The sequence below is a fragment of the Scyliorhinus canicula genome, chromosome 1 (assembly GCF_902713615.1).
Source record: "Scyliorhinus canicula chromosome 1, sScyCan1.1, whole genome shotgun sequence".
Taxonomy (NCBI): Eukaryota; Metazoa; Chordata; class Chondrichthyes; order Carcharhiniformes; family Scyliorhinidae; genus Scyliorhinus; species Scyliorhinus canicula.
In genome coordinates, this window is record NC_052146.1 from 134,508,591 (window position 1) to 134,524,283 (window position 15,693).

General features: G+C 47.7%; 1 protein-coding gene across 5 annotated transcripts in view; it reads right to left on the reverse strand.

The window, feature by feature from the left end:
* macf1a (microtubule actin crosslinking factor 1a) overlaps positions 1 to 15,693 on the reverse strand; it is an 837,043-nt gene that overhangs the window by 363,987 nt on the left and 457,363 nt on the right. For all 5 annotated transcript variants that reach the window (XM_038800586.1, XM_038800577.1, XM_038800561.1 and 2 more), the window contains exon 11: positions 6,695 to 6,822. In XM_038800586.1, coding sequence (XP_038656514.1) covers positions 6,695 to 6,822 — 128 coding nt within the window. The remainder of the gene's footprint in view (positions 1 to 6,694; positions 6,823 to 15,693) is intronic.

Sequence of the window (15,693 nt, forward strand, 5' to 3'; positions counted from 1 at the left end):
CTGAAGACTGCTACTTTTGGGCACGGTGCCAGCCTCACTGCCACGACCTCTGACATCGCATTCCAAAACCTGACAAGTCTGGGGCATGCCCAGAACATTTGGGTGTGGTTGACTGGGCCTCCCTGCACCGTTCACATTTGTCGTCCTCCTCCAGGAACCTGCTCCTTCGGGTTCTGGTTCGGTGCGCTCTGTGTACCACCTTTAGCTGCATTAGGCTTAGCCTTCCACATGTGAAGATGGAGTTGACCCTGTTCAGTACTTCGTTCTAGAGTCTCCACCCTATTCCAACCCCTTTCTCGTCTCATACAGTGGAAAGTGCGCCTTTCTCAACAGTTGCCCGTACAGGTGCCCGCATTTCCCTTCCCCCCCCCCCCCCCCCCCCCCCCCCCCCACTGCGCTAAAGGCCTTGGGGATGTAGATCAATATGGATCTGAACGGAGAGAGGAACCTGGGCAGTACGTTTATCTTGATCGTCTGCACCCTGCTACCAGGGAGAGTGGGAAATTTTTCCATCTCTGCAGGTCCTTCTTTACTTCCTCCACCAGACTTGCCAGATTCCATTTGTGGATCTGTATGCAATAGTGGGCAATTTGAATCCCCAGTAGCAGAATTTGTTTTGGACTTTTTGAACGGGAGTCCCTCCAGTTCTGTCCTGTCCCTTGCGGCTTCACCAGGAAGATATCACTTTTGCTCAGGTTGAGTTTGTAGCCCGAGAAGGCTTCCATGCTGCTTTGGGGGTCTGCGAAGTAGAGGACCAGGTCATCCGCACAGAGTGTGACTATGTGGTCTAGGATCCCCTTCCAGTTTTTTGCCGCTCGAGTGCGATCGCTAGTGGCTTGATTGTCAGGACGAATAAAAGCAGGCACAGCGGCATCCTTGCCCTGTGCCTCTGTGCATCTGGAAGTGATTAGAGCTGATGGTGTTAGTCTGCACACTCATCATGGGATCGCTGTATAGAAGTTTCACCCATGCCCTGAACCCTGCTCTGAGCCCAAGCCGCTCCAGTACCCGAGGTACTTCCAATTGACTCTGTCGAAGGCCTTTTCTGCATCCAAGGAGATGATCATCTCTGGTACTCTCTCCCCGGATGGGGTAATGATCATGTTTAGCAGTCGCCTGATGTTCAATGTTAGCTGCCTATCCCACCCAGCCCTTTCTTACCCGCAGTCGGTCCTTCTCCTTCAGGCGTGTCTATGTCGGCTTTCATACTTTTCAGGTGGGCGAAGACTCTGGATCTTTTAACTGGGCGTTAAGTCTTCTGACGCTCCAGGGGACTATTCTGGTGGGGGGGCTTCTGTTCCCCCCCCACAGGATCAACCTTACTTACCTTGTGGATGTGCCCCCGCACTCCAGGGTTTCCCTTTGTTTGGGCACCCTTCAGAGTGGCTGCGTGCGGCACTATTTTGTGGCCTGTTGTAGCCAGCCTAGAGCCCTTCTACACCCCCCCCCCCATCCCTTTGTTCTCCCTATGGTTCTGCACATTTACCCCCCCCCCCAACCCATCATCAGATGCTCTCTCTCACACGGGAGATGCATCGTGCCCCCCCCCCCCCTCATACGTCCTGGCGTTAACTATCCGGCTAGTTTAGTGGCTCCCCTCCCACGGTCGGTCTGAGCCTCTCCTTCGCCCGCTGTTTTTCTATCACTTATCTCTTCCTCCTTTTTTCCTTTGCCTTGCTGCATTGCTCCCTCCTTTCTATTCCTTAGTTTTCGGCTTCAGAACGAGGCGGTACAGTTCCACGCAAATTGCCCTCTAGTCTCTCAGTGTGACAGCTTCACCTTTGTTTCTGCTGCTGCCTTCCCAGCCGTTCTTTTGGACGAACCTGTCCGCGTCTATAGGCGCCATAAAATAGTGCCCCTTGCCCCGGAAAGTTACCCATAGCTTGGCTGGAGAGAGTATCACAAACTTCACCCCACTTTTGAACTGGGCCGCCTTTGCTTTGTTGAATTCGGCCTGGCACTTGGTCAGGTCTATCCCAATGTATCTGGTATCCTTCCCAGCTGCAGGTTCTCATCTGCCTGGCCCATTGCAGAATTATTTCCCGGTCTTGTTATCGGAACACCATCACAATTATTGCCCTCAGCTGTTCCTCGGTCCTGGGTTTTAGCCAGAGCGACTTGTAAACCCTATTTCTGGCAGGTTGGGGAACCTTTCCCTTGCCACCAGGTTTCCCAGCCACATAGTCCATGGGGTTCCTGTCTTCGGTTCCCTCCGGCAGCACCACCATACTTTGCTTCTGGCGCCTTGCCTGGTTCTCTTCATCTTCTACCTTCCCATAAAGATTCCCCTGGGCCACCACCAACCTTGCCATCTCTAGGGCGACGATCCGGTGGCTCTGGTCCATGGAGGTCTTTTCCAGCTCCTTGATTGTGCTCCCCTTGTCCTCTAGTCATCTCTCCACTTTGTCGAACGCTTCCATGACCGTGACTTTGACTGCTGCCTGGATTCAAAGTCTTATGTCCTCATTGAGTTCCTTTAGCTCTCTGGTGAGGAACTTCCTCCACCCGCCCTCCTGCAAGGGAGAGTTCAGTGTACGGCTTGTTGTCCCCTCGCTTTCAGGGACAGGCGGGGGGCTTCCTCGCCTCATGGGTCCGCCGTCTCGCTGACCAGATTATCTGGGTTCCTGTTGCCTCGTTTCCTTGCGGCCTCTGGTGCACCTGTTGCTCAGCATTTCGGTTTATATTGTGTTTATAGGTTGAAGAGGGTGATGAGGGAATGCTTTTCGGTTAAAAGTGCCTAAATTTGATTTCCTAGGAGATGAGCCATCTTCCGTGCATCCGCTCAGCACATTCCCATCACCCATCATTTTAAGTTTTAATTTATTTTTATCTGCTTTGCTAGAGCTATGCAGCTTTGCACTGTCACTAGAGTGGGAACCATGCTGCCAACATTTCTGCCAACTAAATTGGTTAACTTGGCCAATGCAGTCCATTTTGGGTGACGAGGAAACATGAAGCTATAAACAGCAAACCTACCATATGGATCATTAGTTTTATTATTTTCCAAAGAGTTAAATGCTCCAAATAGAGAAATAGATATTAAAGACAGCTCATTTTATTTACATAAGAACTGAGGGCAGGAGTAGGAAATTCAGCCCTTCGAGCTTGCTCCACCATTCAATACAAGAAGAGTATACAAAACGTATAATCGCCAGTGCCTAATGTCTCACTGGCACTGGCATAACTAAAGAAGCCAAAGAGACAGACTTGGGTTACATAAATCCTTCCAAAACCACTCTGGCATAGTGTAAAACCACCTGTACAAAGAACAAAGAAAATTACAGCACAGGAACAGGCCCTTCGGCCCTCCCAGCCTGCGCCGATCCAGATCCTTTATCTAAACCTGTCTCCTATTTTCCAAGGTCTACATCCCTCTGTTCCCACCCATTCATATACCTGTCTAGATGCCTCTTAAATGATGCTATCGTGCCCACCTCTACCACCTCCGCTGGTAAAGCGTTCCAGGCACCCACCACCCTCTGCGTAAAAAGCTTTCCACGCACATCTCCCTTAAACTTTCCCCTTCTCACCTTGAAATCGTGACCCCTTGTAACTGACACCCCCACTCTTGGGAAAAGCTTGTTGCTATCCACCCTCTCCATACCTCTCATAATTTTGTAGACCTCAATCAGGTCCCCCCTCAACCTCAGTCTTTCCAACGAAAACAATCCTAATCTACTCAACCTTTCTTCATAGCTAGCACCCTCCATACCAGGCAACATCCTGGTGAACCTCCTCTGCACCCTCTCCAAGGCATCCACATCCTTCTGGTAATGTGGCGACCAGAACTGCACACATTATTCCAAATGTGGCCGACCCAAAGTCCTATACAACTGTAACATGACTTGCCGACTCTTGTACTCAATACCCCGTCCAATGAAGGCAAGCATGCTGTATGCCTTCTTGACCACTCTATCAACCTGCGTTGCCACCTTCAGGGTACAATGGACCTGAACTCCCAGATCTTTCTGTACATCAATTTTCCCCAGGACCCTTCCATTGACCATATAGTCCACTCTTGAATTTGATCTTCCAAAATGCATCACCTCACATTTGCCTGGATTGAACTCCATCTGCCATTTCTCTGCCCAACTCTCCAATCTATCTATATTTTGTTGTATTCTCTGACAGTCCTCTTCGCTATCTGCAACTCCACCAATCTTTGTATCATCTGCAAACTTGCTAATCAGACCACCTATACCTTCCTCCAGGTCATTTATGTAGATCACAAACAACAGTGGTCCGAGCACAGATCCCTGTGGAACACCACTAGTCACCCTTCTCCATTTTGAGACACTCCCTTCCACCACTACTCTCTGTCTCCTGTTACCCAGCCAGTTCTTTATCCATCTAGCTAGTACACCCTGAACCCCATACGACTTCACTTTTTCCATAAACCTGCCATGGGAAACCTTATCAAATGCCTTATTAAAGTCCATGTATACGACATCTATAGCCCTTCCTTCATCAATTAACTTTGTCACTTCCTCAAAGAATTCTATTAGGTTTGTAAGACATGACCTTCCCTGCACAAAACCATGCTGCCTATCACTGATAAGTCTATTTTCTTCCAGATGTGAATAGATCCTATCCCTCAGTATTTTCTCCAACAGTTTGCCTACCACTGACGTCAAGCTCACAGGTCTATAATTCCCTGGATTATCCCTGCTACCCTTCTTAAACAAAGGGACAACATTAGCAATTCTCCAGTCCTCCGGGACCTCACCCGTGCTCAAGGATGCTGTAACGATATCTGTTAAGGCACCAGCTATTTCGACCCTCGCTTCCCTCAGTAATCTGAGATAGATCCCATCCGGTCCTGGGCACTTGTCCACCTTAATGTCTTTTAGAATACCCAAAACTTCCCCCTTCCGTATGACAACTTGACCGAGAGTATTTAAACATCCATCCCTAGCCTCAACATCCGTCTTGTCCCTCTCCTTTGTGAATACCGATGCAAAGTACTCATTAAGAATCTCACCCATTTCCTCTGAGTCCACGCATAAATTCCCTCTTTTGTCTTTAAGTGGGCCAATCCTTTCTCTAGTTACCCTCTTGCTCCTTACATACGAATAAAAGGCTTTGGGATTTTCCTTAACCCTGTTAGCCAAAGATATTTCATGACCCCTTTTAGCTCTCTTTATTGCGCGTTTGAGATTCGTCCTACTTTCCCGATATTCCTCCAAAGCTTCATCAATTTTGAGTTGCCTCGATCCTATGTATGCTTCCTTTTTCATCTTAGCTAGTCTCACAATTTCACCCGCCATCCATGGTTCCCTAATCTTGCCATTTCTATCTTTCATTTTCACAGGGACATGTCTGTCCTGCACTCTAATCAACCTTTCCTTAAAAGACTTCCACATTTCAAATGTGGATTTACCCTTAAACAGCTGCTCCCAACCACATTCCCTAGCTTCTGCCGAATTTTGTTATACTCTGCCTTTCCCCAATTTAGCACTCTTCCTTTCGGACCCCTCTTGTCCTTGTCCATGAGTATTCTAAAACTTACGGAATTGTGATCGCTATTCCCAAAGTAATCACCGACTGAAACATCAACCACCTGGCCGGTATTATTCCCCAATACCAGGTCCAGTATGGCCCCCTCCTGAGTTGGACTATTTACATACTGCTCTAAAAAACTCTCCTAGATGCTCCTTACAAACTCTGCTCCATCTACGCCTCCAACACTACACGAATCCCATTCAATGTTGGGGAAGTTAAAATCTCCCATCACAACCACCCTATTGCTCCTACATTTTTCTATAATCTGTCTGCATATTTGTACCTCTACTTCATGCTCGCTTTTGGGAGGCCTGTAGTAAAGTCCCAACAATGTTACTGCACCCTTCCTATTTCTCAGCTCCACCCATATTGCCTCAGTGCTCGAATCCTCCATCATGCCCTCCTTAATCACAGCTGTGATATCATCTCTGACGAGTAATGCAACTCCTCCACCCCTTCTACCTCCCTCTCTATCCCTCCTGAAGCATCTATACCTTGGGATATTCAGTTGCCAGTCCTGCCGTTCCCTCAACCAAGTCTCAGTAATACCAATAACATCATATTCCCAGGTACTGATCCAAGCCCTAGGTTCATCTGCCTTACCTGCTACACTTCTCGCATTAAAACAAATGCACCTCAGACCACCTTTGCGTTCATCATCTCTTCCCTGTCTACTCTTCCCCTTAGTCACATTGAGTTTATTGTCTCGTACCTTACTGGCTTTAGTTGCTGCTTCTTTACTGACCTCTAACTTCCTAATCTGGTTCCCATCCCCCTGCCACATTAGTTTAAAACCTCCCCAACAGTGACAAGATCCCAGTTTGCTGCTGCATCAACCCAGGTATTTCTACCACATTTATTCTGTCCTGATTGTTTGTGTCTTGCACTTGTGAAAACAATTAATTTCATCAACTGAATTGCTCACTGAGAATCTGCAGTATAAATAATCCTATTCTCTAAATGTCTACCAATGAGTAGAATTGCCAATACTTAAGAGCTTTTACCTAAAGGGAAGATTGAATGATTGTTCACAATGCTTATAAATGCTGTTCAAAAAAGTAATAATAATGATAAAAATGGAACATTTAAATATTCATATTAGTTTTCTGCAGGGCATGGTGTAGAGATTCCACTTCAACAGCAGATGCATTTGCTTGCAAACTGAAAGCATTATAAGAATACACAAACTGACCTTTCTACTGCAGGTCTGAGAGCCTTCTCTCGCTCTAACATTTCAATGATCAGTTTGCCCCATTCTTCTTCTACATCATTCGGGTGGTATCCTTGGGGAAGCAAAATTCGACCAAACTCTATCCAAACCTGTGGGAAAAGAAACAGGCAGTGCTGCTTAATTTAAAAAAATATTCCCAACACTACAAGTTTCCGATTACATAGCCCTATCCATTTTGTGCATGACTCCAACCTGCCAGTCACTTGCAATTTCAATTCTCATGTTCATATTTCTGTCCTGAGCCTCCTGCAATATTCCAGTGAAGCCCAGCATAGGCTGGTGAAACAGCCCCTTTGTAAGGATTAGGGAAAATTAAGATTAAAAAATGAAAATGGGCTAAAATAAAATAAAAAAAGAGAGCTAATAAGAGCAGCTGTCTGAAAAAATTTTGTGTTGTGAATTAGCATATTAGTGAGAGAAGGAAATGTTTATCTCTGTGACTTGGGGGGGGGGGGGTTTAGATGAGGTAACTTCAAAATGGAAAGATAAAAGAAATTGACATGTATATGCCAAATCCACAGGTGGGTAACATCAAAGGGAAAGGATGATCATAGAATCAAATTGACAGTGCAGGAGGTGGCCATTCGGCCCATCGTGTCTGCACAGGCCCTTGGAAAGTGGACCCCACTTAAGCCCACACCTCCACCCTATCCCTGTAACCCAGTAACCCCACCTAACCTTTTGGGACACTTAAGGGCCAATTCATCATGGCCAATCCACCTAACCTGCACACCTTTGGGACTGTGGGAGGAAACCGGAAGAAACCCACGCAGGCACACGGAGAACGTGCAGACTCCGCACCGACAGAGACCCAAGCCGGGAATCGAACCTGGGACCCTGGAGTGTGAAGCAACTGTGCTGCTCCCATATTATATACCTATAGCACAATAACTGGAGAAGGGACACTGAAGCAACTACCATTACAGCCACAGCCAGCTGCAGAAACAGTCCCCCAAAAACAAGTTATTGCCTTCACTGAAAAAAGTTTTCCCAAACGCTGCTAAATAGCCTGTACATGGTAATTATCGGTTTAATTTAGTGTATGGTGTTATATAATGCTGGATATTGCTTGGGAACAAGGGACAAGAGTTTAGGAATGGTAGGTAGTTGGGACCTGAGGGGTAACTTCATGCAATACTGTGTATAGCCATGAATGTAGTGTTGTGGATTATAGTCCTCTTAAGTGCATGCTTTTTCTCTTTAACATTCTTTATTAATTGATCAGACAATGACTGGACTGTCCCTCCCTGGTCTGCACATCTTTTCTCACAGCGTACCAAATGGAAAATACACACCAATAAGAACTGGGGTTCCAAGTTACCCTTCTGGGTTTTGGGATACCCTTGCATTAATATCAGCGGGGTTCTTAACACCTTATACATAGAAGCATACACAGAAAATAGCAGTAGGCCAGTCAGTCTTTCGAGTGTTTCTTAATATCCAAGGTTAGGTGGGGTTACAGGCATAGGGCAGGGGAGTGGGCCTGGGTATGGTGCTCTTTCAGAGGGTTGGCGCAGACTCGTTTGACCACCTTCTAGCACTGTAGGGTTTCTAGGATTCTATGAAGGCCAACATACCATTTGTCTGTCTTCTTTACTGCCCGCTGTACTTGCGCACTTACTTTCAGAGACTGATGCACAAGGACACCAAGGTCTTGCTGCGTATTCACCTCTTTCAATTTACACTCATTCAAATAATATCTTGTCCACAGTCTTCTGCACTCAACACGGAATTCAACAACTTCAGACCATGAACATTGTCCTCCATTTTGAGTTTCCATCCTCCGCGCCCACCCCACCCCAACCAAGTGCCAGTTTATATCTTACCTTTTTGTTTTCAGACAGAATTGACCATTATTCTGCTTTTAACACCTATTCTGGAGCAATATAGTTTGTTTCTTTACGAATAACATGACCACTCCCTTTGATTTTTGTTTCATGGCATCTTTGGTATTTAATCTACTTCCCACCTTCCAAACCTATCCCTGACCTTATTTTTTTTTCCACCTGACCCTCCCTCCCCACTTTCTCAACAGCATAGAATCAATTATATTTCTAATTCTCTCCTTAGTTCCGAAGTAATATTGGACTCAAAACATTGACTCTGTTTCTCTCTCCTCAGATGCTGCCAGACCTGATGAGTTTTTCCAGCATTTCTGTTTTTAGTCCAAAACAACATGCAGTATGTGCAAGTTAATTCCATGCTGGAATTGCTCAGGCTTTTCCAAAGCCATCCACAGCACCTACATGGAATTGGCTTTTGGCTAATATTTGTGAAAATGGGGTATCTAAAGATTGGTTCAGGTTCCTTTGTGAAATCAGGCTGTGCATGACTGCAACCTGTACGTGTATTCATGGTCTGGGGAGCCAAATCATCAATTCTGAAAGAGATACTGTTGCCCCAAGAACAAGTTGCATATATTTCTTTTCTTCATATGTAGTTAGGAGTGGTCCTCCTGGACCCATATTAAAACCAAAGGCAGTTGGGAGTCATCATCGATCCCAACAGACATTCCCCTCCTTCTACAAGTGGACACTCCTTTCACTCTTTTTTTTTATAAATGTTTTTATTCAGTTTTCATATTTTATATTGAACAAATTACAAATTGTTAGGAGAGAAAAAGAACAAAAAAAAAACAACAAACAAACACGCAAAAATTTACATACATATTTACAGGTAAGCATCTTCGTAGTAGTAACTGCGCCCGCCCCCCCCCCCTCAACATGTTTATTTAGTTTGGTTTTGGGCCTTAGCTAGCCATCGAACCCCCGTACCGAACCTGTAGCCCCCCCCCCCCCCTCCCGCTACCTTCCCCCGACTATTCTTCCTCTTGTACATTGGCCACAAATAGGTCCCGGAACAGTTGCATGAATGGCTCCCACGTTCTGTGGAAGCCGTCGTCCGACCCTCGGATGGCAAATTTGATTTTCTCCATTTGGAGAGATTCCGAGAGGTCGGACAGCCAGTCCGCAGCTCTGGGCGGTGCTGCTGACCGCCAGCCAAACAGGATTCTACGGCGGGCGATCAGGGAGGCAAAGGCAAGGGCGTCCGCCCTCCTCCCCAGGAATAGATCTGGCTGTTCTGAAACCCCGAAGACCGCCACTATCGGGCATGGCTCCACCCTCACTCCCACCACTTTGGACATAACCTCGAAGAAGGCTGTCCAGTACTCCACGAGTCTGGGGCAAGACCAGAACATGTGGGCGTGGTTGGCCGGGCCTCTTTGGCACCGTTCACATCTGTCTTCCACCTCCGGGAAGAACCTACTCATACGGGTTCTTGTTAAGTGGGCTCTATGTACCACTTTTAGTTGCGTCAGGCTGAGCCTTGCGCACGTGGAGGTGGAGTTGACCCTATGCAGTGCTTCGCTCCAGAGTCCCCACCCTATCTCCATCCCCAGGTCGTCCTCCCATTTCCTTCTTGTTGCGTCCAGTACGGTGTCGTCCCTATCTACCAGTCGGTCATACATGTCACTACAGTTCCCTTTCTCTAGGATACTTGCGTCCAGTAGGTCTTCCAGTAGTGTCTGTCGTGGCGGTTGTGGGTACGTCCTTGTCTCCTTTCGTAGGAAGTTTTTGAGCTGCAGGTACCGTAGCTCGTTCCCCCCAGCTAGCTGAAATTTCTCTGTCAGTTCGTCCAGTGTTGCGATCCTGTCGTCCGTGTATAGGTCCCTGACTGTCAGTGTCCCCCCGTCCTGCCTCCACCTTTTGAAGGTGGCGTCAGTCAGTGCTGGTGTGAACCTATGGTTGTTGCAGATGGGAGCCCTGTTCGACATTTTGGTCAGGCCAAGTTGCTGCCGCAGTTGGTTCCAGGATTGGAGGGTGGCTGTCACCACTGGGCTGCTGGAGTGTTTTTTGGGTGGGGATGGGAGTGCTGCCGTGGCGAGGGCCCGGAGGGAGGTTCCCATGCAGGAGGCCTCCTCCGCACGCACCCACTCAGCCTCTGGCTCCTGGATCCATCCCCTTACTCGCTCGGCTGTTGCTGCCCAGTGGTAGAATTGTAGATTCGGGAGGGCTAGCCCTCCCCTGGTTTTTGTTTTTTGTAAGACCTTCTTTGGGATCCTAGCATTTTTACCCCCCCATACGAACGCCATGATGAGTTTGTCCAGCGCTTTGAAAAAGGCCTTGGGGATGTAGATCGGAATGGATCTAAACAGGAAGAGGAACCTGGGCAGTACGTTCATTTTGATCGTCTGAACTCTCCCCGCGAGGGAGAGCGGGAGTGTGTTCCATCTTTGCAGGTCCTTTTTAACTTCCTCCGTCAGGCTGGTGAGGTTCCATTTGTGGATCCCTTTCCAGTCATGGGCTATTTGGATCCCCAGGTAGCGGAATTTATGTCGGGCTTGATTGAACGGCAGCCCCTTTAGTGCTGCCCCCCCCCCCCCTTGCGGGTGTACTGGGAAGATCTCACTTTTGCTCATGTTGAGTTTGTAGCCCGAGAAGGCTCCAAACTCTTTCAGGAGCGCGATGATTCCGTCCATGCTGCTTTGTGGGTCCGAGATATAGAGGAGCAGATCATCCGCATAGAGTGAGACTCTGTGCTCTCTACCTCCCCTTCGGATCCCCCTCCAATTTTTTGCTGCCCTGAGCGCGATTGCTAGCGGTTCAATTGCTAGTGCGAACAGCAGCGGGGACAGTGGGCATCCTTGTCTGGTGCCCCTGTGCAGCTGGAAGTATTGGGAGTTGGTATTGTTGGTCTGTACACTCGCCATGGGAGCGTTGAACACTCCTTTCACTCTTGATTCCCATCAAAGTCTGCCTAGCTGGTTGTCCCATACGAATGGCACCAAGAGCTCGCAAGTACTAACTAAATAAGATGCTGCCTCACTGATTAAATATCAATTCTGGACTTCCGGCGAGGGAATGTGCTGAGCAGTCGCACATCAGGTGGCCCTCATCCACAAAACAGCTAAATAGGCACTTTAGGATGAATTTAGCCCAGAAAATCAGACTCATTCATCATCCTCACCCACAAAGATAACAGAGAGAAAAATAATGCCAGGAAGCAGTAGCTCGAGAGGGCGCAGGGAAACCCAGGAAATGGTTGGAAGGCGTTCCTAACTAAGGAACTAACCATGATAAAGAACAAGATTAAAGGACTGGCAACTGAATATCCCAGGGTATAGATGCTTCAGGAGGGATAGAGAGGGAGGTAGAAGGGGTGGAGGAGTTGCATTACTCGTCAGAGATGATATCACAGCTGTGATTAAGGAGGGCATGATGGAGGATTCGAGCACTGAGGCAATATGGGTGGATCTAAGTAATAGGAAGGGTGCAGTAACATTGTTGGGGCTTTACTACAGGCCTCCCAAAAGCGAGCATGAAGTAGAGGTACAAATATGCAGACAGATTATAGAAAAATGTCAGAGCAATAGGGTGGTTGTGATGGGAGATTTTAACTTCCCCAACATTGAATGGGATTCGTGTAGTGTTGGAGGCGTAGATGGAGCAGAGTTTGTAAGGAGCATCCAGGAGAGTTTTTTAGAGCAGTATGTAAATAGTCCAACTCGGGAGGGGGCCATACTGGACCTGGTATTGGGGAATAATCCCGGCCAGGTGGTTGATGTTTCAGTCGGTGATTACTTTGGGAATAGCGATCACAATTCCGTAAGTTTTAGAATACTCATGGACAAGGACAAGAGTGGTCCGAAAGGAAGAGTGCTAAAGTGGGGAAAGGCAGAGTATAACAAAATTCGGCAGAAGCTAGGGAATGTGGATTGGGAGCAGCTGTTTAAGGGTAAATCCACATTTGAAATGTGGGAGTCTTTTAAGGAAAGGTTGATTAGAGTGCAGGACAGACATGTCCCTGTGAAAATGAGACACAGAAATGGCAAGATTAGGGAACCATGAATGACGGGTGAAATTGTGAGACTAGCTAAGATGAAAAAGGAAGCATTCATAAGATCGAGGTAAATCAAAACTGATTAAGCTTTGGAGGAATATCGGGAAAGTAGGACAAATCTCAAACGCGTAATAAAGAGGGCTAAAAGGGGTCATGAAATATCTTTGGCTAACAGGGTTAAGGAAAATCCCAAAGCCTTTTATTCGTATGTAAGGAGCAAGAGGGTAAGTAGAGAAAGGATTGGCCCACTCAAAGACAAAAGAGGGAATTTATGCGTGGACTCAGAGGAAATGGGTGAGATTCTTAATGAGTACTTTGCATCGGTATTCACAAAGGAGAGGGACAAGACGGATGTTGAGGCTAGGGATGGATGTTTAAATACTCTAGGTCAAGTTGTCATACGGAAGGGGGAAATTTTGGATATTCTAAAAGACATTAAGGTGGACAAGTGCCCAGGACCGGATGGGATCTATCCCAGGTTACTGAGGGAAGCGAGGGTCGAAATAGCTGGGGCCTTAACAGATATCTTTACAGCATCCTTGAGCATGAGTGAGGTCCCGGAGGACTGGAGAATTGCTAATGTTGTCCCTTTGTTTAAGAAAGGTAGCAGGGAAAATCCAGGGAATTATAGACCTTTGAGCTTGACATCAGTGGTAGGCAAACTGTTGGAGAAGATACGGAGATATAGGATCTATTCCCATTTGGAAGAAAATGGGTTTATCAGTGATAGGCAACATGGTTTTGTGCAGGGAAGGTCATGTCTTACCAACTTAATAGAATTCTTTGAGGAAGTGACAAAGCTGATTGATGAAGGAAGGGCTGTAGATGTCATATACATGGACTTCAGTAAGGCATTTGATAAGGTTTCCCATGGCAGGTTGATGGAAAAAGTGAAGTCGTATGGGGTTCAGGGTGTACTAGCTAGATGGATAAAGAACTGGCTGGGTAACAGGAGACAGAGAGTAGTGGTGGAAGGGAGTGTCTCAAAATGGAGAAGGGTGACTAGTGGTGTTCCACAGGGATCTGTGCTCGGACCACTGTTGTTTGCGATCTACATAAATGACCTGGAGGAAGGTATAGGTGGTCTGATTAGCAAGTTTGCAGATGATACAAAGATTGGTGGAGTTGCAGATAGCGAGGAGGACTGTCAGAGAATACAACAAAATATAGATAGATTGGAGAGTTGGGCAGAGAAATGGCAGATGGAGTTCAATCCAGGCAAATGTGAGGTGATGCATTTTGGAAGATCAAATTCAAGAGTGGACTATATGGTCAATGGAGGGGTCCTGGGGAAAATTGATGTACAGAAAGATCTGGGAGTTCAGGTCCATTGTACCCTGAAGGTGGCAACGCAGGTTGATAGAGTGGTCAAGAAGGCATATAGCATGCTTGCCTTCATTGGACGGGGTATTGAGTACAAGAGTCGGCAGGTCATGTTACAGTTGTATAGGACTTTGGTTAGGCCACATTTGGAATACTACGTGCAGTTCTGGTCGCCACATCACCAGAAGGATGTGGATGCTTTGCAGAGGGTGCAGAGGAGGTTCACCAGGATGTTGCCTGGTATGGAGGGGGCTAGCTATGAAGAAAGGTTGAGTCGATTAGGATTGTTTTCACTGGAAAGACGGAGGTTGAGGGGGGACCTGATTGAGGTCTACAAAATTATGAGAGGTATGGACAGGGTGGATAGCAACAAGCTTTTCCCAAGAGTGGGGGTGTCAGTTACAAGGGGTCACAATTTCAAAGTGAGAGGGGGAAAGTTTAAGGGAGATAGAACATAGAACAGTACAGCACAGAACAGGCCCTTCGGCCCTCGATGTTGTGCCGAGCAATGATCACCCTACTCAAACCCACGTATCCACCCTATACCCGTAACCCAACAACCCCCCCCCCACCTTAACCTTACTTTTTAGGACACTACGGGCAATTTAGCATGGCCAATCCACCTAACCCGCACATCTTTGGACTGTGGGAGGAAACCGGAGCACCCGGAGGAAACCCACGCACACACGGGGAGGAAGTGCAGACTCCGCACAGACAGTGTCCCAGCTGGGAACCGAACCTGGGACCCTGGAGCTGTGAAGCATTTATGCTAACCACCATGCTACCGTGCTTCCATATGCGTGGAAAGTCTTTTTACGCAGAGGGTGGTGGGTCCCTGGAATGCTTTGCCAGCGGAGGTTGTAGAGGCGGGCACGATAGCATCATTTAAGAGGCATCTAGACGGGTATATGAATGGGCGGGAACAGAGGGAAGTAGACCTTGGAAAATAGGAGACAGGTTTAGATAAAGGATCTGGATCGGCGCAGGTTGGGAGGGCCGAAGGGCCTGTTCCTGTGCTGTAATTTTCTTTGTTCTTTGTTAAAGTGGAGATTTACAGGGCAGTCAAGGTGGTATGGCACTGCTCAACGACATGGGAAAGAGGTTGGAAGCCCAAAAGAAAACGATATAGGAGCTGGAAAAGGCATCGACAGACCAAAGCGACTGAATCGTTGCCGTGGAGGTCGAGATCAAGAAGTTGGTAGCGACCTGGGAGCCTGAAAGGGAAGGTCGAGGACCAGGAGAACTGAGCCAGGTTACACAATATCCGAATAGTGGGCCTGCCAGAGGGAATCTAGGGCAGAGACTCAACTGATTTCGTTGCCCAGATGCTGGGCAACCTGGTTGGAAGGGTCAACTTCCCCAAGCCGTCGGAAATCGACAGGATCCACAGGTTGCTCCGATCATAACCCAGGGCTGAGGAGCAGCCGAGAGTGATAAAAGCCAAGCTGAACATATACCTGGATCGGGAGAGGATCCTGCGTTGGGCTCGACAGACGAAGGCAAACAACTGGGAGGAACTAAAGGGGTGGCATGGTAGCACAAGGGGTGGCATGGTAGCACAGTGGTTAGCACAGTTGCTTCACAGCTCCAGGGTCCCAGGTTCGATTCCTGGCTTGGGTCACTGTCTCTGCGGAGTTTGCACGTTCTCCCCGTGTCTACGTGGGTTTCTTCCGGGTATTCCGGTTTCCCCCCACAGTCCAAAGATGTGCAGGTTAGGGGGATTGGCCATGATCAATTTCCCTTAGGTTAGGTGGGGTTGCTGGGTTACAGGGTGGAGGTGTCAGCTTAAGTAGGGT